Below are 26,815 nucleotides of genomic sequence, written 5' to 3'. Positions count from 1 at the left end.
AAATGTCTTCTAAAGCCGTTGCTGCACTTAATAGAAGAGTGACGCTGCAGCACACTGGGCACGACTGGAGAATTCCCACCCGACCAAGCTCCGTGGGAGACTACGGCAAAATGACAACATCAGGGAAGCATAACAACATCAGAAAAACACACAACAGCCTCGCTGTAAACCTGGCATCGTGCTACTCATCTTTCATACAAGTGGAAAGGAATCAGATACCCTAAGAACTTTAAAGCTATTGGCAATATGGCATTCAGTGCTTAGGCATCTTTGGAGCTCGATGATGAGAGACTGAGTTTTCAGCATTGCAGTCTTGACCCCAAGCACTCAGAACAGTTTTAATACAGTATTTTTATGAGCTTACTTATTGACAATAGTTAGGGAAGCAGGAGATCATGTCCAGACTGCATTGAGCACTTCCATGTCTTCCCAGACTCATTACTGAGAGACAACACCAAACCACAGAACACTTTCTGCAGAGTGGATGCTATACTGAAAATAGGAACCCTTAGCAATTAATTCCAGTTCAAGTCAGCTCTCTACCCAGAGCTCATCTTTTTATGTAACAAGGTTAGCAAGCTACACAGGGTTAAAAAGCTATCCCTTAAAACAAATGCACATATCTGACACCTATCCGTTTGCCTATTTACCATTTCTTCCCCAACATATTACTTCTAATTTGATTGATGTATTTGATTTGCAGCATCCATGCTCTGGGCTGAATCCCAAAGATATCCCCCAAGCACGTGTTTGCTTTGCCCCATTGTTTAAACAGACCTACTAGAAAACACATAGAAATAATAGACAATAGAATAACCAGAAAACCATCTAATTATTTTAAATTCATCCATTTCATCAGCTATCTACAGAGTATCACCACACACAGGATATCGCGATTTCAACATAACTCTGCTGTTCACGCAGGAGCTTTCAACATCTGCTCTGTACGTGCAGTGACTCTTTGGATGAAGCATCAGCCTGTCCGCTTCACAAGGACAACACTGCTGATCGGTGTGCTACACAAAGGATGAAGTACAGCACTTCCCAAATAATAGTAACTATTTGGAACAACAATTTATGTGTAACACACCTCAATTTTGCATACAATATTTAATCTCTTGGCTTGTATTACCAATTTAATAATGTAAACGCTTTGGTTTTACAGTCAATTTCATGTTCATAAATACACGTCAAAGGCATTTCCAGAGCACTGTTTTCAGGCATCTTGAAATTCCCTAACAGGATCTGGGAAGGATCTTTGCTTCTATTCCCTGCAGCCACTCCAAATGGCATAGGACCTTTGTACTGCAATTTACAAACTGCGTTTTTCTGTTATCCATCTATTCTGTCCTACAATATAAAGAACAAATGCCTTATGAATTACATTTTGCTTGCACTGCACCAGCATGCTTAGGTACAGGCAAGACACTGAAGAAGCCTAAGGGTTCTGCAAGCAGCATCCTATAAAGAAAAACCGAAAACAAAAAACCAAAAAAAAACCCACCACCAAACAAACAAACAAAAAAACCCCCAGCAACAATGGAAGATGCCTAACTACCCAGCACTCTCGCAGACTCATCTGCAACCTAGAATTTATGAAGAAAGGCAAATATCGTAAGCGGTGCACTTAAATCTGACGAGTAACTCTAACTTGATAACCCAGTGAAGATCAATAGAACTACGATTTAACCGGGAGACAAAACGAGCATCCCGCGGAGTGAGAATGCGCACCCCTTCCCAGCCGCCTTCTCCTCCCGCCTTTGCTCCTGCCTAGAGGGGAACATGCAGGAGACAAAGGGGCGGCGAGGATCCCCCCGCAGCCCGGCGGTGCCGGAGCGGGGCGAGCGCCCGGAAATCCCACAATCCCCGCGGCCCCGGCGGGAAATCCTTCCCTCCTCCCTCCCCGCGGGCCGCTGCACCGGGAAACCCCGGCCCGCAGCCGCGCACGTGGGACTGCGAGGAGCGGGGGTGGGGGAGGGAAGAGGCGGCTCTGCCGGGCCGGGCCTCCGGCGCGCCTCCTCCCGCCGCTGAGGGGAACGCCGGGGGAGACGCGGGGTAGGAGGGTAAGGCGTTCACGGGGCTGACCCGCCACCTCACCTGCTGCTTGCCCCTCGCGTAGGGCGGCTTGGCGGCTCCCAGGTGGTGCCGTCGGGTCCGGATCTTGCCGCCGCCGCCGCCGCTGCCACCCGAGGCCATGATGCGATCCGGCCCGGCGCCGCCGGCGGCCTCGTCCTCCTCCTCCTGGTGCGGCCGCTGTGCTCCGCCGCGGCCCGGCAGCGCTGTCGCTGTCACCGTCCCCGCGGGGACGCGCCCGGCCCGGCCTCTCTCCCCCCGCGCCGCTCCCGCCCGCCACGCGCCGCGCGCGGCCTCTGGTGCGCGCGCGGGGGGCTCCTCCGCGGCCGCGGCCTCCGCCCCGCCCCTACCGCGCCCGCGCGCGCCCGCGCGTCTCTCCCTCTCACGCGTCTCTCTCCCTTCCCCGCGTTCCCTCCGCCCGCCGCTCCTCGCTCGCGTTCTCCCGCCCGGCGGCGGCGCCCCGCGCGCTGTCCGCCCGCCCGCCCGCGGCCCGAGCCGCCGCCGCCGCCGCACCCCCTGCCCCGCCGACCAACCACACGGCGGCCGCCCCGGGCCGCGCGCGCGTCAGCAGCCCGCGCGGGCGCGTCACACCAGCGGCGCCGGGCGGACGGCCCGGCAGCCCCCGCGCGCGCCGCCCCCGCTCCCAGGGAAGCGGGAGGGGCCGGGCGGCCGCGCGGGAAAAGCGCTCCCTGGGATCTGCCGCCACCCGCAAAGGGACGTGGCGCAGGAAATGTCCGGCCCGGCGCAGCTTAGGGACGCCTTATGGGCCAAGAGCGCAGGTTTGTGCTGGGGTCCCGTCGCGGGTGATTCCACCGCCTCCTCCCGTCTTCCTGCGCCGTTTCACCGAACGGCTCAGTTTGAAAGGAATCAGTGAGTCATCTGGGATAACTTTCCCGCTCAAGCAGTGTCGTCCCAGAGCACATGGCACAGGATTGCATCCAGGCAGTTCCTGAACTTCTGCAGTGAGGGAGACCCTACAACCTCTGTGGGCACCCTGTTCCAGTCCGTGGTCATTCGCACAGTAAAGATTTTTTTTCCCTCGTATTTAGGTGGAATTTCCTGCGCATCGGTTTCTGCCCATCGCCTCTTGCCCTGCTGCTTGGCACCACCGAGCAGAGCCGGGCTCCGTCCTCCTGACATTCTGCCCCCGAGGACACAACTTCACCCACGCTGAACCTCCCCCGCGGCACAGCGTGACAGGGATGGTCCCTTGGCTGACGAGGAACAGCGCGGAGAACGCGGCTGGAAAAACGGCACCGGGAGGTCCGCGGTGCTCCCCCAGACTGCCACGAGGGATCGGATTTGTGTAAGCAAGAGACACAGCAGGTGCAAGTTTTTCATTGCTCAGTGTTGGCATAGGGAAATGAGGTACGGGGAGAACGCTTTAACAGCTTTTACTTCCTTGAACCATGAGGAAGAGTGCATTCCTACTACAAAGTTAAAATTACATTAAAATGTGCTTTGTTTTTTTTATTCTGCTGAAAGTAAAGTTGAGAAAAATCTGTGGTTTCACGTTCCATTTTTAGCATCAACTTGTTGTGGGAAGGATGGAGCTGAGCAGTGCAGAAAATCACAAGTATCTTCCCTATGTACAAGTCAATAAAAATGTTACTTAGGGCAGAGCCCTGATGCACCAAACGCTCCTTCTACAAAGAAGAAAAAAAGGCATTTATCCCAGCACACACCTGAAGAAAGGGTGTGGAACTGGGAGAGGTGTGGGGGGAATTATGGGGGGGCTCAAACAAGGGTGATTCTGAAAGCATGCAGAAATGTAAACAGGCAGCAGCTACAGCACAACAGCTGTAAGAAGAAAGGGTACTGGGGAGTAGTACTGCCTCATCTCTGCTTCCTACTGGCTTTTTTTGAACTTCAGGGTCTTCCCAGCTCTCCTACATGACTTAATTCCTTTGTCCCATTATCATTATCTACAGAAGACAACCACTATCCAATGCCCAGCAGGGTGGAATTACTTTCCAGATATTTCTCCTCATAAACTACATGTTTACTCTCCTGCCCCACAATTGTGAATACAATTTTACATGCAGGGGGATGACTTGCAGTGATAGACAATTCCTACCCTGGAACATGCATGTTTGAAGTTACCTACAAGAACCACCTCGTTTTTTGTAAAGGGCTGGTGTGCTACAGCTGCTGACTAATTTTAGGATGATGGTCTGCTTCTACAATGGCCATCTCAAGATCTACAGCAATATAGAAAATACTATTTTAGCCTGGATTTGTAACTCATTTTGTCCAGGAACCAATTACCATGCTAGCTTTCAGCTTAAGGTGAGTGGAAGGAAGGCTAGCATAATGTGTTTCAGTTATGGGAAGAGCTAGATTTACAGGGTGATGGGAACTGTGCCCATTGGTAACATTCATTAGTAACAATGCTGGCTTCTGAAATGGTAGCTGTGTAGGGAACTGACTAAAATCATTCCTGTGCTGGTCATGTAGGAGCCGGAGAAATTAAAACAAGCTTCCCTCTTTATGCATGCTAAGAATATTAAGGTAAGCTGTAAGCACAATTTTCCACATACGTGTCAAATGCAGCTACACTACATTTGCTCTGTAAATTCAAGTGCTGCTTTATTTACTTATTTTACTTATTTAGAACAATTTCCATATGGTGACATACCTTTAAAGAAATTCATGACTCAGAAATACTTGTTGATGTAGTCAAACAATGTCTATTGACATGAGTCACTGAAGTTAAATAAATGTCATTAAAAATGAGACAAAACAAAAGGCAAATATATATATATATATCTCCAGCAGAATGATAGTGATCATCACCATTTGATCAATCTTCCCTGTGAGTTATATCTGCAAGTTACTTTGAGGTAGCGCTAGAAAGCTGTTGGTCCAAGAGCATCCCTGCAAAAGAAACATTCACGGCTTAAGTACCATTTAACCTTTTTGAACACTTTTCAGTCTTCACTGGCTTTTAGCCTGTTTCTCTCGCCCCTGTTCACTGACTGCAGGATCATTAGCCCCTCAAACCATGGTACTAAAGCTTTTCTGTTCAGAGAAGTGGAAAACAAAAACATTACTCTTCTTCAAGAAATAAGTGGATTTTAGGTAAAGGCACTATCTATCACAGCTAGGTACAATGAAGAGTTATAAAACCAGTACTAGATATTCTTCAAAAAAACCCTTTATCAGACTTAAAAAACCCCGCAACATTTCAGCTGGGTAAAACAGACAAAACAAAAATGAAGTAGCATGGTGTTGAAAACATTGCTCCCAATACTTTTTTTTTCAATGTTTCTACTGCAAACAGCTCTTTGTAGAACTGAGAGCAGGCATCTGTATGATGGACATGTTGAGGTCTTTGTGTAAGCTCACTAACGCAGGCAGTAGTTGGACAAGCGCTGGAAGTTTCCTCTGCTAAAAGTCTCAGCAATGAATGCCAGCAGATCTGATATGCTCACTTTTCCCCAAATTTGTGCTTACACTGATACAGAAGTTTTTCAGTGTGCCTTTACAATAAAGAATGTGTGCTGCACACAGTTTCTTGATCCCATATGTGCACTCCTAACTGGTAAGCAGTATAGACTAGAAAGGCTCAGGAAACAGAAAACAAAATCAGAGAGCTATTTAGAACAGTGTCATACAGGCTGCAACCAGCAGACTCCCTTCTTCACATCACTTTTTCCATGCTGACTAAAGAAAATCTATTCCCTAACATTTCTCAGGTTTGCAGAACTAATGGCCCAAACAACCTCTTTCACTGCATTTCATAAACGGTATTTTCACTATATGGATATCTACAGGCCAGAACAGAAGGTGCATGTCTGAAAACAGTCTCTAATGCAGAGTGTGGAGACCTTGCTAACATGCAAGATCTGGATAAATATGGTGACTACAGACTGACTTTTGAGGTTTATGTGCTGTGGTGATAGAGTGCTGATCTAAGTGAAATGACACAACTACATGGGCTCTGCATTATATCATTCACACGTGGATCAACCTCCCAAAAGCTAAAAATCAGTGGATACTCCATAGGATTGCTACCAAGCCAACATGCATCCTTACCATCTGACAACACAAAAGAAGGTTTCCACAAATTACTTGCTGCAGCTTAAGTATGGTGTTAGGTAACACTATGCAAAGCAGGATATGCATTTCAAAGCAGGAAGCTTCCAGGTCTGTGCCTGGGCTATAATCTTCCAGCTTGTGATGACGGAGCTTGCTAGATACAAAATCCTTTGCCTAGCAACTGGTTTGTACTACCAAGCTCAGACACCACAGCTGTGCACTACAACTGAGGTGACATCAAATCCAGCATGGTTTTGAAAGTTTAACACCTCCACATCCAAATTCAAGGAGCCTGCATCTACTATCTTGAGTTTCCTCCCTTCTGCAATCCTGTGAAACAGTTCTATACAGGCACACAAGCAATCCTCTTCCCATCCAGATTCTCTTTCCTTCGTTTATTCCACTTTCTGTCACATTCCCATTAACCATCTCCCTACTATGACCCTCCAAAGACTGACCAGTTCACATCAGGGAAAACATTCAGCTACAACATCCCAGTCTTCAGCCACTTTGCAACTAGTTCTCTCCAAAGCAGGGAAACAGTTTCTAAGACTGTGATAGTAATCTCCCTGCCGGAATGAGGGGGTTTTGTTTTCTCTCCTACATACGAAATGCACAAAATCCAGGAAGAATGAAGTTCCTGTATCACACCAAAAGATCTTTCTAGTTTAGAGTATCTGTATTTCATGGGTGGGACTTGGAAAGAAAAAAAAAATCTCAACTGAAATGAAACTGTGAAAAGGGGGAGATTCTAGAGAGCAGGTAGAAGGGACCTGCTGTGCCAAGTCACCACTGCAATGCAGTACTAGTTTCACATTTAAGAACAGCACATAGGTTACGACCATCACTTTAATTTAATTAAGTCATTAAAGAAAACCCAAACCTGCCATCCTAGAAATTATGGTTTAGACTGCCCCTGAACACACATGGCAGTACCAAAATGCCTTGAGTAGCTTTAGTAGCTTTCACATGTATTACTTAACTCTATCATAATTTCTACCTTTTTCTCTTCAAAAAGTATTTGTTTCCAGCCTGAAATTATGTTATTGTGTACATTAAGGAGTATCAGGAGCTTAAGCTGTCCCTATGACTGGAAAATAGTTTATACCCTTTCAAGTAAGACCAGTTTAGATGCAGCCACCTCAGAAGTTGCTATCCTAAAGAACTGTCTTCACTGCCATCTCCCCTAACCTCTTTTAACTTAAATACTGAGAACTGTCATCCTACTAAAATTTTGTAAACCTCACCACTACTACGAAACATCTGAGTATGAAGACTGAACAAATAACAGATGTTTAGGATAGGGTGCAAATTAGCTGAAGAGAATATTGGGATACTTTAACTGCTGATGGGTTTTTCTTCCTCCTTTAAATTACAGGGTCTTCTCCAAGGATTGTTATGTGTAAGAACAGGTATTATATTACACCAGTTTCTTTGCTGTCAGACGAGAAGACTAACAAGAAGGGCAAAAATAAGATGATGGGTAGGTATCATCGTTAGTCTTTGGAATGTTTGCAGCTACAGCAGCTCAGAGTTTATCCTTCTGTATGTTAGAACTGTACAGCATATTAAGATTAAGAGCTTGTGAGATTGCCTAAGTATCTTGGAAGTATGTGAGAGCTAGTTCTTGCCTAGTGCTGATGCTCATTCTAAAGACAGGTGAAATACCCCTGCTGCCTTCCAGCTATATTCCACAAGCCAGAAGAGAAGGTGTTTTGCATATGTAAGTAAAATCCCTTGCTGGCCAGTTTGCAGAAACAAAATTTTATTTACACAGGCAAGTCTATCTTTAGACCCCATTGAACTCTTTACATTTCTAGAATATTTACATGATTTCAAGATGCTCCAAGTGATGAACAAAACAAAACGAGATTACGGAAACTGCCAAAAGCATAGCAAAAAAACCCCAACCTATCATTGTGCTTTAAAACTTATGATCTAGAGTAATGTAGAAGAAATGTAATTTTAGCACCTTGGTCATAACGGTCATGCTATATAAGACACTTAAATAGCAGAGGGGATGTCAGAAGTGACCGTATCCAGAGGTTGCCAGTGACAATTCATGAGGGCATCATACAGTTCTTCACTTGTCTCCATAAACTGTCTGTTCATTTCATCAACATCCAAGTATAGCTGCGGATCTGCAAATAAAAGCATGGTAAGTAGAAGTGTCAGAACTTGGGAGACTTGCACAGAAAAACCTGAAGTAAATGCCTAATAAACTGTAGTTTAGGTAAACTTAATGATTTAAAAAACTTAATACATCTAGTAAGATGTTTATTCATCTAGAATTTTAATGAAGCTAACAATTTAATGAAGCTATTCTTTTGGAATAAGTGTATTTAAATGCTAGGACTATACCGGAATTTCTACATGAAGCAGAGATTTAGGGATAATTAAAATTTTTGGACACTATTACAAGACTTCTCTACTAATGAGCTTAACATACAATAATCTTAGCAGAATCAATACAAAGATATAGTAACTTCTCCAGTAGACCATTCTGGAAGGAGAATGAAGGCAAAGTTACAAGAAGCCCACTGCAAAGCATTGTTGACAATTGTCCCACTCTACTTGATGTGGTGTACACTATTAGCTTTAAAATCCTACCTCACCTTAGCTATAGCTCATTCTTTATCCAATAGTCACTGGCTTGAATTGCTAAAGGGCAGAAGTATGGCTAAACTCAAGTTGCAGTGAGAGAATTACCATTACCTTCAGTTATTAGGTCTTCATTGATTTCAGTCATAGCTGAAGCTTCCTAAAAAAAATTAATCAAGTCACTTTCAGAAAGCATCACAAATACAAAATAATTTTATGCTCCCTAACATTCCCCTCCTCCCACAACTATAAAATAAGCAGGAGCAGGTGGTGTTTGTTGGGGAAGGGCTTCTTGTAGGGTGTTTGTTGCTTTTTAATGCTTTGGTTGGGTTTTTTTTTAAAGAAAACCATAGTACCACTTGAAAGGCATTTTTGGAAGTTGTAATTGATCAACTGGCTGACCCAAATATGATCATCTTACAACAATTGTTTATTTTGCTTTAAGCAAAGTATATCAGAAAAACAGGCTGAGAGAAACACTACAAATATTTGCTGTCAGAACTGTCAAGCACCTAAATCCAAAGTGCTGAACATAACCTTCACTTAATCTGACTGCATGATTTCAGTTTTAGGACTTTTTTGCTCTGATTTACACAATCCATATGACTTGTTAGTTGTCTTTTTTTTTTAATTAACTGTGTATCTTTACCTCAAAAACAGCTGGAGCCATAACAGCATCTCCTAAAGAGCAGTCTCCAACAGCCTGCATGCTGTCATAGGGAGTATAGGAGCTGTAGTTGTAGTCAGCATAAGGATCATAATTCCACTGTGAATAGTAGTTCTGATAATCTTGATAATAATCATTGTAGTTGTAGGACTGGTACCGCTGGAATTCTGCTTTCAGTCTGAAACATGAGAAGGTATACACAGTTAAGAGTTGGAGAAAAAACAACTGTAAACCCAGTGTTGAAGTTAAAGTTTCACACACTTCCAAATTTATAAGGAAATTTTTCTAAATAGTTGCCTAAGTCTTATGTCACAGCACAGTACCTCATGTTCATAAGGACACCAAATGCTCACCTTCACCAATGCCAAAGGTAATTATTTCTATGGATTAACTCAAGTTGCATGTATCTGTATTCAAGTTAAATACTTTTGGTATCCATTTAAGGAAGCTACTGATTAACAATTCATTAAGATCAGAGACCTTTACCAAGCACTGCTCTTTTAAAGACACTTCAAACATTCAATTAGTCCTTCCATCCCTTGTCTTGTTAATACAAAATCCTGTTATTTCCAGAAACAAGGGGTAAAGTCAGATTATCTGTTGCAGAGGAAGATCTGACACTGCCCGTCAGTTTACCATGTCTACCTTCACCTTCTCAAGTTTTGCTCCATGAACAGTTGCCAAAGCTTAGCTGTCAGGTGAAGTCAGCACTGCCGTTATCCAGAATGAAGCCAAAGCAGCAGGAAAATTACAAAACTCATTAGTTATGAAGACCAAAGGGCCAGGTGATTAGTTTTCACTGCTTTCTCTCTCCTGGGCAGATTTTGTCCCAGGGACAACTTCAAGCTGACTAATGACAACTATCACTGAACAAGAATAGTCTGTTCTAAAACATGAAAAACATTGGGATAAATCAGCTGCACATTCCAAGAAATCCCCTACGCTTAGACACTTCCTCACTGATTACATACAAGCAGACCTCCTGTGTCTGCAGTGTCCAATGTCTCTTTATCTCCACTTTGCTACAAAATATACAGATTGGGCTTTTTGCCAAGAACACAAAATGAAGGAGCTCAGAAATCATTTCCAATGTAAGTGACTTGCTGACAAACTACTCTGATGGCTGGATTTTTGGATGCTCTGAGAGTATAGTACTCAGCCATTCAGACACAGGTGTAGATGAGTGATGTGTATTGCAACATCCACATTACATTTTTGCTTCATTACTGTGAATGTTACACATACATTCAAATAAATCGGTATTTTATTGTCTTACTGCTGTAGTAAACAAATGACTTCATAATGTCTCAGTCGTCTGCTTCCAACTTCTCTCCTACATCCATCTCTGTAGGAAAGGAAAATCTAAAAATAGTGCTGACACTCTTCTGGATAGCAGAAGTGAGGAAAACTTTCTTTGGGGACCTCATCTTCAAAGCAAGTTAGTCAAAGCAAATCCGGACAGTGCTCTCTTGGGTAAGGGCATTTCTGTTCCAAAGCAATGAGGCAACATTGGCAAAATTGGGAAGAGAAGCAGGAGCTGTTATTTTTAGCCTTCTAACAGAACCCATAAGCTAACCTCATGAATATATACTCGAATTGTTTCAATGAAAGTTCTATTTTTGTCTGTACTCTGGATTAAAAGTTTATCAAATTTGGTACCAAGACTCTAACTGGATTGTCTTAAATAACTGACAGAGAACTGAGCTGGCAGAAAAAAAACCCTCTCAAACCAAATCAATTTTAAATTTCCTGCTGCCCTAACCACTTGAGAAGCAAAGAGTAGTATTCTAAACAAACTGATCAGCAACATGTCCTTTGGCTTCTTCCCCTCCATATTCTGTATTTTCCACTAAAGAGTTCCCTCCTCTGCCAGCCTACTTTAAAACTAACAATGTGCTACCTTGTCTAAGCCCAGGGGAAAGGCCTAGAAGAAAAGCTTCCTACCATAAAAACAAATACTGGTTGTCCCTTGTACCAAACACGAAGTACTTAAAAATGCATTCAGCTTCACTACTGTAAACATTAAGGCTGGTCACAACAGCAGCTAAGCCCAAGTTATACAATCTGGCTAGACTTAAGGGTTGGATTTCCCCAGCAATCCTCAAAGAGTTTGACGGATCTAGGCAGTCAAAACATAATGCTTCTGTGATTTTGCATCCTGTACAGCCATTATAACAGGGGCCACAATCTTTACAAAGGCAGAGCTAAAAGAATCCGATTATTCAGAATTACTGTATTAATGCACAACTCATTTGTTACCTTTTAGAAATTCCTATGCTCAGCCGGATTCGTTTTCCCCCCAGACCTGGTGCATTCTGGCAGTCTTGCAGTGCCCTCATCTGATCACCTTGCTCACCAAATCTGACAAAGGCATACCCTCTACAATTTTCAAAAGGGAGAAAACAAATTCTAGTATTCATAACAGTTACAAAGCCAATTAATTCAGTTTCTGTCTTTGCGAAAACAGAAAATAGCAGCTACTAAAGCTTCTATTATCTAAGCAACCTCTCTGGCATGTGCACATGCACAGAAGATGCTTTCGCAAAATTAAAAAATTGGGCCAGAAGCAAAAAGCTTTGTTGATAGCGTTAGATGCAACTTGCTGAAAAGCCAGCAAAACAATACATGTTAACTACTGTCTGTGTAAGTAACCAGATTCTGCACTTATTGCAGTTAATATATCAGCATTAACCTGTTCCTACTGCTCTACAGCTAATATACTTTCTAAATCTGCTCTCTCAGATTTCCTTTTTTTTTTTTCTTTGAGTTTCTTGAATTAGTCCACTACAGCCAGTGTTTTCTGAACAGGAAACTCACTCAACCCTGCTTCACTCTGCCTGGCCAGTGTAACCTCTACTAAGCTTTATTTACTAAAACTACAAATTCTACTTCCCAACCTCTTAAGATTTGCTAGACCTTACACTTCTCTTCCACATGTAAAAAAGGAATTAAATCTTGTCCTCAGTACTGCACATGATTAAGTGGACACACTGCTGTGGGCCAGCACAGATGTCCATGCAGAGCTCTCCCTTCTCCCACCATCTAACTGCTTTCATGCAGATATGCATTTGGCTGAACTGAAGCTTAACACATTAACAGCTACAACTACCATCAAGTTTTAGAACCACAAGGATCTATGTAGTTAAAAAATAATGCCAGAGACTAATCTCTCTTCCTGCCTCTGAAGAAAACTCAAAACCAATTCAAATTCAAGCTCTTATATATTACTTATAGCAACAAACACACTGACAGCATTAACACATTTTCACAAGCATTACCTGGAATATCCCAGCAGGTCTGTTGCTATTTTGCAGTCAATACATGAGGGGTACCTCTTCAGGAAATAGTCATAGAGCTGAAAATCATCTACTTCTGGAGTCAGCTCCCCAACAAATATTGAATAATCGGGTCTTTAAAAAGATAAGAGAACCACCATTAAGTTTGAGAATAACACACTTCATTTCAGTATTAAATTCCCTAACATACAAGCAAGTAGTTGTTACTGGAGTTTTTATTAAGGAGACAAAATATGAAGAGAGTATTAACTGCAAGTCTCTGCTGAGCAGTGTACAGAACTGCAATGCCATCACTCCACCAAGTTCTCAATTTCCTTGAGTCCATTCTACCACTTTTGTAAGCATTTCAACAAAGATCCAAATTTATTACAGAATCTTTTTACAAGTTGGTCTTAGAAAGTATTATTTATTGTCTGAAGGGCAAGACACCCAGAAATACCAAGAAAAAATATTAAGTTACAGCCAGAACTCAAAAAGAGCTAAGACTATCACATATCAAGCAATTATGAGAGACACAAACAAGGAAAAAATCTTCATTATTCAAACGGCAATACAATTCCATAAGCAATACTTAGTGTACAGGCACCAGGTGTGCCATTTCACGATTTTTAAAATAATTGATGGCATTCACTAGTCATTAGCAATTTGAAACATAACAGGTCAGAGCTGTTCCTTTCTAAAGGTCTTTACCTGGTTGTGTTAGTGCTACTAGGGACAAACTCTATTCTTCCCGGTTTTATTTTGTTCTTTTTCTTCCGTTTCTTCTGTGGTGTTCTCCACCAGCTGTAGGCCTGGAGACATTCTCTTTTTTTTGCCATCAAGTCCTGTAGGGAGAAAATAAATCGCCTTTATAGTATTTAGCCTCATTTACATTCCTCCCTCCCACTCCCCATCACCACAGGTGATTTCCCCATATTCACCTTGCCCTTGAAAGAAGCCTGGGGTCCCATTTCTCCCTCCGCCTCCCATGAGGGAAAGCAGCCTCTGGGGAAAACGCCTGGCAAAAATAACAGAGCCAAAGGATTGTATGAACAGCCATATTCCCCTGACCTGTCAAGCTGGCTAAAGGATTGACAGCTTCCTCTGGGAATTAGGGACAAACCAGACAGCCCTTTGATGCTGGCCAATCCTAAATGTTAATTAGCTTCAGGACTGGACTGTGTTCCGCTTGAGCTCCAGGATGCAAAAAGCCCTGCTGCAGCACAATCTGCGTGATGAGGCGGCAGGGAAATCGTCACTCTTGCCTAGAACAGATCTCTGCTGTCCCTGTCTCCCCTCATCTAGGAATCCTTCTTCTGTGAGATGCCTCTCCTCACTATCCAGCATGAGTCACTCTCCCAGGCCAGGAACAACAAGAGGCCGATAAATGGAATTTAAGGAGAAAGCAGACCAGGAACAGGCACTAGCTTGGCTGAGGGAAAACTCGAACCCAGATGCAAGGCCAGGAAGAAAGAGGCATAAAAAGTGCCTCTCAGGGAAGACAAAAAAAAAGTTTAAAAAAAAAAAAAAAAAAAGGAAAAAACTTTCAAAAACCCTAAAACCCCAAAAACCACAGTTCAAAAAGGAAGTGAGTGGGGTAACTACACAAAAGAGGAGGGGAAACAGCCTTATTAATAACACCGTTTGCCTCCCTCAATAAAGATTCTGAAGAACAAAGGCTTCCAAAAATAAGAGTGATGTTCCACAGCATTTACTTACGCAGGCTTTAATGTTCTTCCTCTATAACATCTCCATATGTATCTTATATAAAGTGTTACACACAAGGTCCTTCAGAAGAACTCGTGTCAAATAATGCAAACTGCAAAGCTTCATGTAATGCCCCCCAACCTGCTCGAGTTGACACAGTTAAGTGTCCTGAGGACAGCCACCGATTACCACATTGCCGGAAGAAATTAGACGACTAAAAGAAAACCCAACTCAGAGCAAGCTAGCTATGTCAGCTTTACATTTATTAGCAATTCTGAGTATGGTTCTGGAATCCATTTAGGTGCTGCAAGCCTGTATTTCTGACTAAATGATCTTACCTGGGCTGCCATGGTTCAAAGTGTCTTCTGTCTTTCTCAAACAGTACGACTGCACAGGTTCAATTTCTTACACTCCTCCAGCTGAAAAAAATGTGGGGGAGAAAAAGCAGATGAAGGATTTTATCCTCAATATTAATTACTTCCAAATAAGTTCACCCCACCATATGCTTTAATGTTATTAATTCAGAACTTCAAAAATTAAGTTCTGACTTGTCACAGGATATATGGCCAATAGGATTACGATTATATCTAATCTTTCTAAACTGTAACAGACCACAAAGTTTCCCACTGTCCAAAGCACTAGAAAATTCCAGAGATCTTTTAAGTCACCTGTACTTTACCCTTAATTCTGAAATACCTACATATAATAACCCAGTAATCCACAAGATTCAAACATAGTTAAAAGCAAGGCAAAAGATACAGACTTGGGTACAATCTTGTACAATCTTCCCCTTTTAACCAAATTTAAATTTACTTGTACCACAAACTACGCAGCTGGAAACAAGCAGTGGTACTTCTTATGTGCTAGAGAATACTAGAAATAAAAGCAGGATGAGGGCATAGTACAAGCAAACATGATCTTTTTCTGCACCCTTTCTCCTTTTTTCCACATATTTGCCTTTTTCACTCATCATCATCAAAACCAAAATCAGCAAGTAACATTTTACTGCCATCACTAAAGCAGTCGACACACTTTCCTGAAGAGCTATGTATTTGTGTTGAGGCCAATCTCCTTTCTTTAGGCTTTTTCCAGTAGTCATCCAACAAATATAAATGAGGGCAAACCTCAATTTCATTTACAAAATATTCTGCATTTACTTTCACACACAGGTGTTCTTCACCCCTACCGATTTTTCACCTCTGGTGTGAATCCTGTGCAGATGCTTGACTGAAGTTCTAGTTCCCATTTCCACGCAAGAATTTACGTAACGTTTCACATCTTGGCTGATTAAATCCACAGCCACATAACACAACAAACACAGAGCATCTACAATGCCTTAAGGGCTCGCCTGCAGAGCGGAGCAGCTCACAGTGCCACCTCTGAAAATGGATCAGGATAACTTGACACAGGATAGCCATAAACCATAATTAGAGCATGGTGCTAGTCAGAATGACTACGGACTTCATCCCCACAGCCATTGTGAAGCCAAAAAGGAGTCAAGTACAAACAAGCCCTTAAAATACAGGCCTAAAATACTAATAAGATTAGCATATACTAAACTCAGCACGTGCTAACGGAAAGTAATTGTGTTCATTATAAAAAATTATCAGCAGCAACTTCTTCCTGTTAAGGGTGGTCATTATTAATGCAAATATCCACATAACAATGGTCCTCTAACATTAGTTATTAATAAAAGGAACCATAAACTCCTCCACGCTCTCAACACTGAAATACTGATTTCTGAACTCACAGCTGCACAGTAACTTTTTTTAAACTTACCACTTTTCACTCGTGCAGACCTAGGGGAAGACGGCTCACACAACAGAGTGCTCTTGTTGCAAGAGGCTACCAGGAGGAAAGTGATGCAAATGCTTCTCGGTTGGTTATCACCAACTTTTATACAAAACCGGTTTTGTACGCCTCCCTGTCCGATGGTGACCTTTTCACTAGAAAACAAAAATATTTGAAAACCAGTTAAAACAGCTTGCATTAATGTAACACATTTTTTTACATTTGCTTTAACTGTATCCACTGTTACAGCTAGCTTTCATTTAAGCAGTGGGCCAGCATCGACCTCCAGAATTCAAACACATCATTCATTGGATTACACCACCATCATAGCAGCTTTCTATTTTATTCCACTTTTTTGCCTTATCGCGTTCATATGGGCAAAAAGGTGGGCGAAGCTGTTCACGGCCTGAATCGCCCGTGCAAGCACCGCTCACACGAGGCGCTGGGTCGGGGCACGGGGATGCGGGAGCCTCGCGGAGCTCTCGGGGCCGGCGCTGACCCCGGCCCAGCGCAGGCCCAGCCGTGACGCATTTCTCTAAGCGAGCCATCGGCACGACGGGAAGAGCCCGGCCACAAGTGCGCCCCGCCCGGCCGCGGCCCTCCGCGAGCGGCCACACTGGCGCCGGGGCCGCGCTTCTGCCCGCCTATTGTACTACGCGATAAGAATTTAAGTCACGAAAAAAATATAAAACGACCTGACGAAATAACAATAAAGGCCTGCGGGGCCCGAGGCAGCGGAGGGGTTGGTTCCCTGGTGCCTCGGCCCAAGCGCCGCCGGGGCCTCCTCGCCCCGCGCGCCCCGAGAAAGGCGGGGGCCCCGCAGCCCCAGGGAAAGGAAAGGGCGGAACATCCCTGCCCATCCCCGCCTCGCTCCCAATATATCGGCTCGCGCCCCTTTTCCCAGGCAGCAGCCCCCGATCGCGGCCACCGCTCCCCTCCCCCCTCGCGATCCCGGCACTAACGCCTCGCGTCCTCCCCGCCGCCATCACCGCCAGCGCCGCTTCCGCCCCGCGAGGCCCCCCTGCGCGGGCTGCCCGCGCGCAGCCTGAGCCGCGCCGCCGCCGCCGCCTCCCGCCCCGCGGCGCTCCCGCAGGATCCTCCCGCTGGATCCTCCCCGGCCGCGGGCAGCGGGCGCGCCAGGCGCCACGCGCGGGCCAGCGCCGAGCGGCGCAGGCAGCGCGCAGGACGGGCGGGCGGCGGAAGAGCCGGCGGGAGCCCCGGGGCGGCGCCGTGCGGTGGCGGATGGAGCTGGTGGCGGGGTGCTACGAGCAGGTGCTGCTGGGGTTCGCCACGAGGCCCGGCCAGGTAACGGGAGGGGAGGGAATGGGGGCAGGGAAGAAGCACAGAAACCCAGAACGGTCTGGGCTGGAAGGGACCTTAGAGGCCATCTAGTTCCAACCTCGTGCCGCGGGCAGGGGCATCGTCCACTGGACCCGCGTGTTCAGAGCCCCATCCAGCCCGCTCTCGAACGCCGCCAGGGAAGTTTGTGGGGAGATGGCTGGCTCGCTCGCCCGCCCGCCCGCCCGCCCCTCTGGAAGCGCGCCCCGGCACTCACCGCCTCGCCCGTCCGCGGCCGCGGTTCCGGGCGCCGCCGGGGCTCTTAAGGCGCGCTGCGGGGGCGGGGCGGCCTCTGCCGCGTCCTGTGCCGCCAGGCTCGGCCCCCTCGCTGCTCCGAAGCGTTCCCGGGAGCGGCGGAGGCTCCGGGCTGCGGGCAGCCACGTGGGCGCGGGGCCCGCGGTGCGGGGTCGCTCCTCCCGACGCGGCGCGGAGGATGGATGGGACGTGGGCTGGGGCCAGGTGGAAGGCGTGTCTGCAGGCTGCCGTGATGGAAAACCCGAGAATCCGCCTCTCTTGCCCTTGGGATTTATCTCTACGCAGAGACAGTTTCGTCTAAGCACAGCACTGATTACAAGGGGCGGTTTGCACGCTTAAATCCTTTGGACTAATCTCCTAACAGCACATTAACTCAGTAAGATCCCATTTATGCTTACAGCTAAGTATAATTCCTCCCCCTGTCCTCCGCACTAGTGAGGCCGCACCTCGAGTGCTGTGTTCAGTTCTGAGCCCCTCAGTTCAGAAAAGACATTGAGATGCTGGAGCAGGTCCAGAGAAAGGCAGTGGAGCTGCTGAAGGGTCCTGGAGCACAAGTCCAGTGAGCAGTGACTGAGAGAGCTGGGGGTGTTTAGCCAGGAGAAAAGGAGGCTCAGGTGGGACCTTATTGCTCTCTACAACTGCCTGAAAGGAGGCAGTAGCCAGGTGAGGGTTGGCCTCTTTCGGGCAAACAGTGACAGGGCAAGAGGACATGGCCTCACACTGTGCCAGCAGAAATTTAGGTTGGGCATTAGGAAGAATTTCTTCACAGAAAGGGTGGTGAGACATTGCAATGGGCTGCCCAGGGAGGTGATGGAGTCACCATCCCTGGAGGTGTTTTAAGAAAAGACTGGACGTGGCACGCAGTGCCGTGGTCTGGATGACAAGGTGGTGTTCAGTCGGGTTGGACGTGATGCTCCCGGAGGTCTTTTCCAACCTATTTGATTCTGTGATTTTGATTTTTACACATACACTTTTTCAGCTTTTGCTTGTAAAAAATAAAAGTACAGGACAATGAAGTGGAAGCTTTCTGTGGTAAGCTTGAGAAAGACCTGTTTGTTTTGCTTTTCATTTACAGTCCTGGACAGTTGTCCCTGATTTCACACATCATGCCCACTCTGCCTCGTTGTCAGCAGTAGCAGTGAATAACAGATATGTGGTCACTGGGAGCAGAGATGAGACAATCCAAATTTATGACATGAAAAAGAAGATAGAACATGGGGCACTGCTACAGCACAATGGTAAGGGAACATTTCTTTGTAAAAAAACATTAATGAAAATAAATTATAGCTGAAAAACTGGCCCTTTCCAGAAGAAGAAAACTGATTTTTTTTTCTAATAAGTAGTGTAGTATTTTAAGTGGTAATAAGTACTGTAGTAGTGGTGGTGCTTCAGCCATGATGGTGTGATGATACAAACAAGGTAAGCTTTTGAGCATAAAGGGTAAAAAAAAAATTGTATTAGCTCACAAATGTTGCTGCTCCTTTAAATTATTTGTAGTTTTAACTGGTTAAGAAGTTATGACCCACAAATGGCTTATGTGCCATTTTTCTTCTATCAGGATAGGTTATCTAGACTTGCCTACTCCCAGCTGCTGTCTTTCCCAGCATTCTGGTTCTGTCACAAGCATACCTGAGCCACACAAAAGAGCGTTTGTGTGTGAGAGCAGGCTGCTGCTGGCAGAGGAGTTAACCTGGTACATTTCCCACTGTATGTGCTGCCTGAATTACAACTGCAGAGTACATGATAGAGTCACAGAACAGTTTGGATTAGAGAGGATCTTCTAAAGGTCGTCTAGTCCAACCCCACTGCAGTGAGCAGGGGCAGCTTCAACCAGATCAGGTTACACAGAGCTCCATCCAATTTGGCCTTGAGTGTTTCCAAGTACTGAGTATCAACCACGTGTCTGGGCAACTGTTTCAGTGTATCAGTGCTGTCCTTGTAAAAACACTTCTTCCTTACATCCAATCTAAATTGTTTAGTCTAAAACTATTACCCCTTGTCCTATCACAACAGGCCCTGCTAAAAGGTTTGTCCCTATCTTTCTTATAAGCCCCCTTCAAGTTCTGGAAGGCCACAATAAGATCTCCTGCAGCCTCCTCTCAGCTGAACAGTTCCAATTCTCTCAGCTCTTCTTTGCAGGAGAGGTTTTCCATCTCTCTGATCATCTTCATGGCCCTTCTCTGGACGTGCTTCAATAGGTCCCCATCATTCTTATGCTGGGGTCCTGTTCGAGCTGGATGCAGTGTTCCAGCTGGGGTCTCACCAGAGCACAGCAGAGGGGCAGAGTCCCCTTCCTCAACCTGCTGCCCACGCTGCCTTTGATGCAGCCCAGGACACATGTGGCTTTCTGGGCTGGAAGCACACATTGCTGACTCATGTCCAGCCTCTCATCCCTCAGCAAGCCTAAGTCCCTCTGGGCAGAGCTGCCCATCCCACAGCCTGTGCTGATACTGGCTTGCACTGTGCTTTGTGGAACTTTGAGGCTGCCGTGGCCCACTACTTGAACTTGTTCACGTCCCTTTGGATGGCATCCCAGCCCTCACCACGCACACAGCTTGGTGTCATCTGCAGACTTTGTCCGTATCATTGGTGCAGTCATCTGGTAATGGCTGTCCAAATAAATCTGTTTGGGTCATTTGTAGCTCAGTATTGATTAACCAAAAAGATCCAGGAGCTAGATTGAGCATGGTAGCTGTATTTAACTCAGGTATGATACATGTGGTGATGATGGGGAAGCAGCAAGTGCAGTAAATTCAGCTGTGTGTCAGGAGCAGGGCTTTGACATGGCAGCATTCCTGTCACTGATAGAAGCTCTCTGCCATTTCTGCCACGGTGTTTGAGTACTCAGGAAAGACTCTGTACTCTGTGCTCTGTACTGCTGTGACAGAGAACAGACCACATGGAGTTCAGATGTGTGTGCGTAAAGGGTACCTGATAGACCATAACAGACTATTGAATACAGTAAGAAACTTTGAGGGGTTTTTGAGGAAATACTTAGGAGATTTTCCCAATGTTAGGGTAGTAGGGGGTATGCCTTGATGGAAGAAGCTTTTCTGTTAAGTTGTACATTCTCTGTTAATTTGTGCAATAACTGTTCAGTGTGTACAACATTGTTAATTGTATTTCTAGGCACAATAACTTGTTTGGAGTTCTATGGGACTGCACATCTGCTGAGTGGGGCTGAAGATGGACTCATTTGTATCTGGAACACAAAGAGATGGGAATGTCTGAAATCCATTAAGGCACATAAGTGAGTTTCTTAGATCTTCATATTCGCGTACATTTGCATGTCTATTTTCCTTGTAAATAATACATGTGATTAATGTTTTCTTTTTATCAGGGGACATGTGACATCTCTTTCTATTCATCCTTCTGGGAAATTAGCTTTGTCAGTCGGAACAGATAAAACATTGAGGTGAGTCAAAACTGATGAAGGGATGCTGAGAATCATAATTCAGTAACTCTTAATGAGGTGTTGTAAGCAACAATTCCACGTTGGGCCAAATAAAACATATTTGTATCAAATGGTGCAAAGATCCATTGGTTTGTCTTTTGAAGTTCTAAGTGCCAGCGTACCTTCTTGTGAGCTCTGACTCTCCACAAGTTACTTGTAGATGTATTAAATATGTTTGCATTTTGGAACACAATTTGCTTAAACCTTTGAAAAGTGCCAGGTTTTGTTTAGTGTGATTTTTCACTTGGAGAGTTTCCATGTTGCTGTAGATACCTGTTTTAGAGATATAAAATGCTATTTTTACAGCACAAATTGCTATTGGCCTCCTTTTGGGCTCAGTATTGCAAATGGTGGTTTAGAAAATAAATAACACAAATTCAACATTATAGCTTGCAAGCAATATATGAAGTCATAATTTTCTCTTGCATTAAAAAGGCAGAAAAATGAATAGAGAAGCTTAAAAGCTTCTTTTGGGTGCCTCATGTCAGCAGATTGGATTTCAGTTTTGCTGTGCTGTTTTTAACCAGAATGCACATTACCTGTTGTGTTTCAGAACTTGGAATCTTGTTGAAGGACGATCAGCCTTCATCAAAAACCTGAAGCAAAGTAAGTTTATCAATCTAATTCCACTAATTAAGTGCAATTTGATAGTTTTATTTTTCGTGAAAGAACAGTTGACTGAATTAATCAAGTCAGTTAATTGTAAACTTTTACGTCTTTTTTACACATGCAGGCAAGCATGTGTAAGCTTATGTCCTTAATAATAATCATTTAGCAAAAGGAAAACATGGTACCACTAAAGTAAATCCTCTCTTTCCTTGAAATTTGAGGTCAGAGCATTTAAATAAATGTGGTTTAGTTTGGGGTTTTTTACATGATTTTGATAATCAGAAATAAACATTTAAGAGCATAGCTGTTTATTCTAGTTTGATTTTTCACTGAATATTTTCTTAGGTCTAGGTAGAAAACAGTGTCTAGCAGCTTCTAAAGATTCTTACTTTTAGATTCTCTGTCTCAATGTATACAGATGCACACATAATTAAATGGTCCCCTGACGGAGAGAAATATGTGACCGTGATAACAAATAAAGTGGATATCTACAGACTTGACACAGCTTCAATCACTGGCACCATTACAACAGAGAAGAGGATTTCTTCACTTAGATTTATTACAGTAAGTACAAAAACGAAAGGTGTTGGGAAATTAATTGGTTTGAAACACATGAAATTAATCACACTTGCATTTCTCTTTTCCCTTTCCAAGGATTCTATCCTCGCCATAGCTGGAGATGATGAAATGATTAGGTTCTACAGCTGTGACTCTCAAAAATGCCTGTGTGAATTCAAAGCTCATGAAAACAGGTATTCTATATTTGTTGAGTATTTAAATATTTATGGCAATGCTGAGTCCTCTCTAAAGTTCAGTGACTTGTAATGTTCAGCATATTTTGCTGTTTCAGTATAGAAAGTGCATTTATTTATATGTGAAACTCCAGACTGGTTTGCTTTTTGTATGAGCACAAGTACTGTGCCATCCATGCATGTTACAAAAACAATAGGGTACAGAATTAAGAATATTACTGTTCTAAATCTGTGAGTGGGTGTATGTGTGTGTGTATTTGTGTTTAACCAGTCTTTACTGAATCTGACTTTTTAAAATGCTTTAAAAAAACCAAACCGGTTTTATTCAGTTCAAACAATAGGAGTGTAATCACGTATTCTCTGTTTTTGAATACCAAATATTTGTCCAAATGTTGCTTTGAATTCATCAAAACTCAGAAGCATTAGCAGTAATGTCACTGATGTGTCTAATAGTGTATGCTTTAAAGTATTAAAGAGTTCTGAATTGAATCCTAATAAGCCTAGCAAAGGCAATGTTCCTAATATAAATGACAGCGCTCAAAGCAGATCCAAGTTCCAAGTTCCTGCCTGTCACTTGGGGGTTTTTTTGTTCAAACTGATTTTCCAGACTGTTGCCTATTCATCCTTAATTTCTCTCAACTTACTGGTTTGAAGTGAACTGTGATGCTGTAAGATACAAATGTGTTCTTTTTCACAGAATAAAAGATATTTATAGTTTTGAAAGAGAAGGACAGCATGTTATTGTTACTGCATCCAGTGACGGTTACATTAAAATGTGGAACCTGGATCTTGATAAGGTTGGTGTATTAGACTACTTGTTGCAGTTAAGAAAATTAACAGAGAACCAGAATTGCAGACAGTTTTGTTGTAAGAGTTAATTTTAAATCACTGAGGAAATGTTATGTGAAATGTGGATGTCTTGATCATCTTCCATGTTACGTTCAGTAGAGATGCATGTCTATGCACATATATTTATGCACTTGTATTTTTTTCATCTTTGTCGTTTTTTTTTTTTAACAAACTGTAAAATCTGATGATACTATGAGATCTCCACTTTACATAAAGTCATGCTTCCCATCAGACCTAGCCAGGCTTATACCTATCTCATCAATTATGTTTATTATAACTATGTAATTAGTTAAGGACTGCTGTGAATGTTTTTAATGTTGATGACTGTTGCTGCTCTTATAAAAACACAAAGTCTGTGGTTTCAGCAGGGGAAGGTGGTTGTTCATGTTGGGGGAGGAACTTTTATCCTTTGAAAAAATTCAAATACGTAAATGTACTGGGTACTTGCATTTCCTGTATTTTCAAACAGTTCTGAGTAGCACAGTTCAACAAGGAATCATGTCTTTAAAGTTTATTGTGTTTATTGTTTGCTCTTAAAATCAGAAATAGATTTTAAAAATTTATTGCTTAGTTACAAAGGATCTACTATATTTTATGGTAAGTATCTTGTATAGTTCAAATAATTCTTTTCTCAACACATATACACTTCAAATCTGAATTTGCCTGTTTTTAATATCACTTACTCTGATTATTTTATACTTGTAAGTGCAGGAGTGATCTCCCTCTTTCCTCTTCACCTTACATTTCTGTTCCCTTTGTACAGAATTGACAGAGTGATCAGGGAACTCTTTACCTTTCTGTGTAACATTTATTTTGATCAAATTCCTTTCCCTGTAGGCAGAGTTTTGCATAACTGTGTGGGCTGCTGTGTCCAGCTCTGAGGGGTATAATATCCTAGTTTCCAGTGGGTTGATGCTGTTAACATTGCACATGTGTCCGTGACACTTTATCCTCTGATATCTGTAATAGAATATTTGTATTCCAAGAGCAGAGTGATACAATTGCCTAACAATGCAAGTGGGCAGTAAGATGCTTTCTCACTTCAAATACTTCATTAAATTTAACCAGAAATAAAATAAGGTTTAAATAATCCTTTATGTTTTCTTCAGATTAAAGATGGGCCATCTTTACTGTGTGAAGTCAATACCAAAGCTAGGCTGACGTGTCTTGCAGTGTGGCTTGACCAAGCTTCAGAAATGAAAGAAAACTCTGATAAAACTGCAACATCATCTCAAGGTAACACAGCTTTGTATTTTGAATTGTCAATGTGACTGTGAAATGGAACACACCAAGTGGGAGGTTTCTACTATATCCATTGGAAAATGTTCTGGTGTTTTGAAGAAGTGGGGATGTGATGCTCGCAATTGATACAGAAACACTTACCAATCTGATAGTGTCTCAAGCCCATATGTTTGTTGAAAAACATAAGCCTCTTTTCACTTTTCTTAAAGTTTTCCTTCTGTTTATTGGAATAACATAGTGAGGAAGCCACTGTAAAATTTTTGAGACAGATAAGAAAATAAACAGTTGATAGAACTGCATGTCTTTTTTTCCTGTAAGCAAATTAGGCCTGAGGCCACTGTAGCTGGGCAAACTTATGAAGTCAAGCTTAGATTTGTTTGGGTTTTCTGCTGTTGTTTTCCTGCATTGTAATCTATTTACATAGTTGATCTTTATATATTTTAATTTCACTTGCAGAACTCGCATAAATGGCACTTTCCACTGTAAATAAAAAGCTATTTATAACCCTTTTTTTAATATGAGATAAAAATCAGTGCCATTTAGGCTACAAAGACTGGACATAAAGCTCAGTGTGAATAATTCCCTGCTTTTTTTTTTCAGAAACAGAAGATGAAAAATCATCAATAGCCACGATAAACAAAGATTTTTGGACTACTAAAAGGGTTAAAATAGCAAAAAGAAAGAGAAAAATTATTCCAGAGAAACAGAAGCTGGAAGCTCCAGTGCAAAAGAAGAAAAAGAAACAGAATAGCTCAGCATGAAGGCAGCTATTTTCTCCCCTGTATAAAGTAAATGCTGATGTTGTCCTAGTTTTTATAAGAATGTAAACCCTTACAGGACATACACCTTTCATCCAATGTGTTGTTTAAAAATAATAATTGTTCTTATTCTAATAAACTGACTGATCATTCTGGAAACTTTCCCTAAGTGAACAAAGCAAAAAAAAATCATAATATGTAATGTTTATATTTTTCTATTAACAATATCACTTTTTAACTGGCCCTGAAAAAGCCAGCTGAAATAAAAATAGCTGCACCTGTCTCAGTTATATTTTTGTTTCACTTAAATGCATATTAAAAACATGTACACTTTTTCATTGTAGTGTTGCAAATGTTACTGTTCATTTGACTCAAGGTATGGTCTGCCATTGTCCTGCATTTCTTTTCCTACTGTAAGAAAGAACATGTTAAAATTACTTAAAATATGATGATCACATCCCATTCTTACACCCATGGAAAACTGTAATTTCTAGTTCTTGACATGGATTTATAAACGGATTTTATAAGCCACATTTGGCTTTTTTACTGTGTTCATACTTAGTACATTTAAATTGTTTAAAAATCTTTGCACCCATGGTTCACATGACTGAAACATTTTGTTCAGAATATGATACATAATTTCAGGTGGAAGGGTTTATATCAATAAGTTTTTACCTTTTTTCCCCCCTTCCCACTGTAGTTTTTCAAGTCCTTGAACTGAGCCATGTTGTTAGAAAAGAATTATATAACACTTGAAATTTTTGCCATGCTGATAAAATGTCACTGATGTCTTTTGTTTGCACTTAAACAAAAAGTAAATTCCTGACCTTCTCAGTCAGTGGGAACAGCAACTTATCCTAAGCCTTATTACAAATATACAGTGGGGAAAACAAAGTTGAGCTGGAGAGAACAAGGTCAAAGAGCTGAAGTAAATGTTTCCTTTCTATTTTTTAAGGTGTAAGACATGTTAATGTTGTCTTCTGCACTACTGGAGTAGTCATTAGTATTTTTGTTTTCAAAGAGTAATTGGAATTATGCTTTATTCTTCACTTCATCCATTCTTCCTTATTTGTGTAGAAAGAGAAGAAGTAGAGAAAATCAGAAAAAAGATTGAGCCAAATCTGGAGACAGGAATGCAGGCTGGTTTAGGGATAAAAAACAGGATGTAACTCCAGCTCTATGCTCTGATACTGAAACAAAATTATCATCCTCAGTGCTGTTACAGTGCTGTTCATGTGGCAATAGCAGTAGGAACTGGGTGTCCATATTTACCTTCTATAACTGTTTTCCATACTTAGATAAATTATCAGAGCCCCTCGTTTGGATATTTAATAGAGCTGATTTATGCAAGCTCAGTTTAATTCAACATTAGAGGGATTAAGTTTGAGCTTACATAGCTTTTA

The 26,815-nt window shown here is 42.9% G+C and overlaps 3 protein-coding genes across 10 annotated transcripts in view; 1 reads left to right on the top strand and 2 right to left on the bottom strand.

The window, feature by feature from the left end:
* Positions 1 to 2,231, bottom strand: part of NUP153 (nucleoporin 153) — a 42,093-nt gene extending 39,862 nt beyond the window's left edge. For all 4 annotated transcript variants that reach the window (XM_063402708.1, XM_063402718.1, XM_063402726.1 and 1 more), the window contains exon 1: positions 2,098 to 2,231. In XM_063402708.1, the coding sequence (XP_063258778.1) occupies positions 2,098 to 2,196 (99 nt within the window). In that variant the 5' untranslated portion in view covers positions 2,197 to 2,231. The remainder of the gene's footprint in view (positions 1 to 2,097) is intronic.
* A 2,405-nt stretch (positions 2,232 to 4,636) lies between these two features.
* On the bottom strand, positions 4,637 to 18,117 carry LOC134553284 (tRNA selenocysteine 1-associated protein 1-like). 5 transcript variants are annotated; one of them, XM_063402783.1, is made up of 11 exons: positions 17,118 to 17,257; positions 16,144 to 16,310; positions 14,703 to 14,783; positions 13,599 to 13,675; positions 13,369 to 13,502; positions 12,661 to 12,792; positions 11,642 to 11,761; positions 9,365 to 9,560; positions 8,830 to 8,875; positions 8,087 to 8,255; positions 4,637 to 4,950 (listed from the first exon to the last, which is right to left on the bottom strand). In XM_063402783.1, the coding sequence occupies exons 4-10, from the start codon at positions 13,626 to 13,628 to the stop codon at positions 8,119 to 8,121; spliced, it is 795 nt and encodes a 264-aa protein (XP_063258853.1). In that variant the 5' UTR covers positions 13,629 to 13,675; positions 14,703 to 14,783; positions 16,144 to 16,310; positions 17,118 to 17,257; the 3' UTR covers positions 4,637 to 4,950; positions 8,087 to 8,118. The 5 variants fall into 5 exon arrangements, with proteins under 5 accessions (XP_063258853.1, XP_063258862.1, XP_063258845.1 ...); XM_063402792.1 differs by lacking the exons at positions 4,637 to 4,950; positions 17,118 to 17,257 and adding an exon at positions 17,711 to 18,117 and having other exon boundaries at positions 7,863 to 8,255; XM_063402775.1 differs by lacking the exon at positions 4,637 to 4,950 and having other exon boundaries at positions 7,863 to 8,255.
* On the top strand, positions 17,263 to 25,750 carry PAK1IP1 (PAK1 interacting protein 1). The gene is made up of 10 exons (XM_063402762.1): positions 17,263 to 17,460; positions 18,824 to 18,986; positions 20,878 to 20,998; positions 21,089 to 21,163; positions 21,756 to 21,808; positions 22,230 to 22,375; positions 22,466 to 22,563; positions 23,261 to 23,360; positions 24,522 to 24,648; positions 25,255 to 25,750. The coding sequence occupies exons 1-10, from the start codon at positions 17,398 to 17,400 to the stop codon at positions 25,413 to 25,415; spliced, it is 1,107 nt and encodes a 368-aa protein (XP_063258832.1). The 5' UTR covers positions 17,263 to 17,397; the 3' UTR covers positions 25,416 to 25,750.
* The last annotated feature ends 1,065 nt before the right edge of the window (positions 25,751 to 26,815 follow it).

The sequence above is a fragment of the Prinia subflava genome, chromosome 1 (assembly GCF_021018805.1).
Source record: "Prinia subflava isolate CZ2003 ecotype Zambia chromosome 1, Cam_Psub_1.2, whole genome shotgun sequence".
Lineage (NCBI taxonomy): Eukaryota > Metazoa > Chordata > Aves > Passeriformes > Cisticolidae > Prinia > Prinia subflava.
This window is presented reverse-complemented; position numbering and strand designations above follow the sequence as displayed.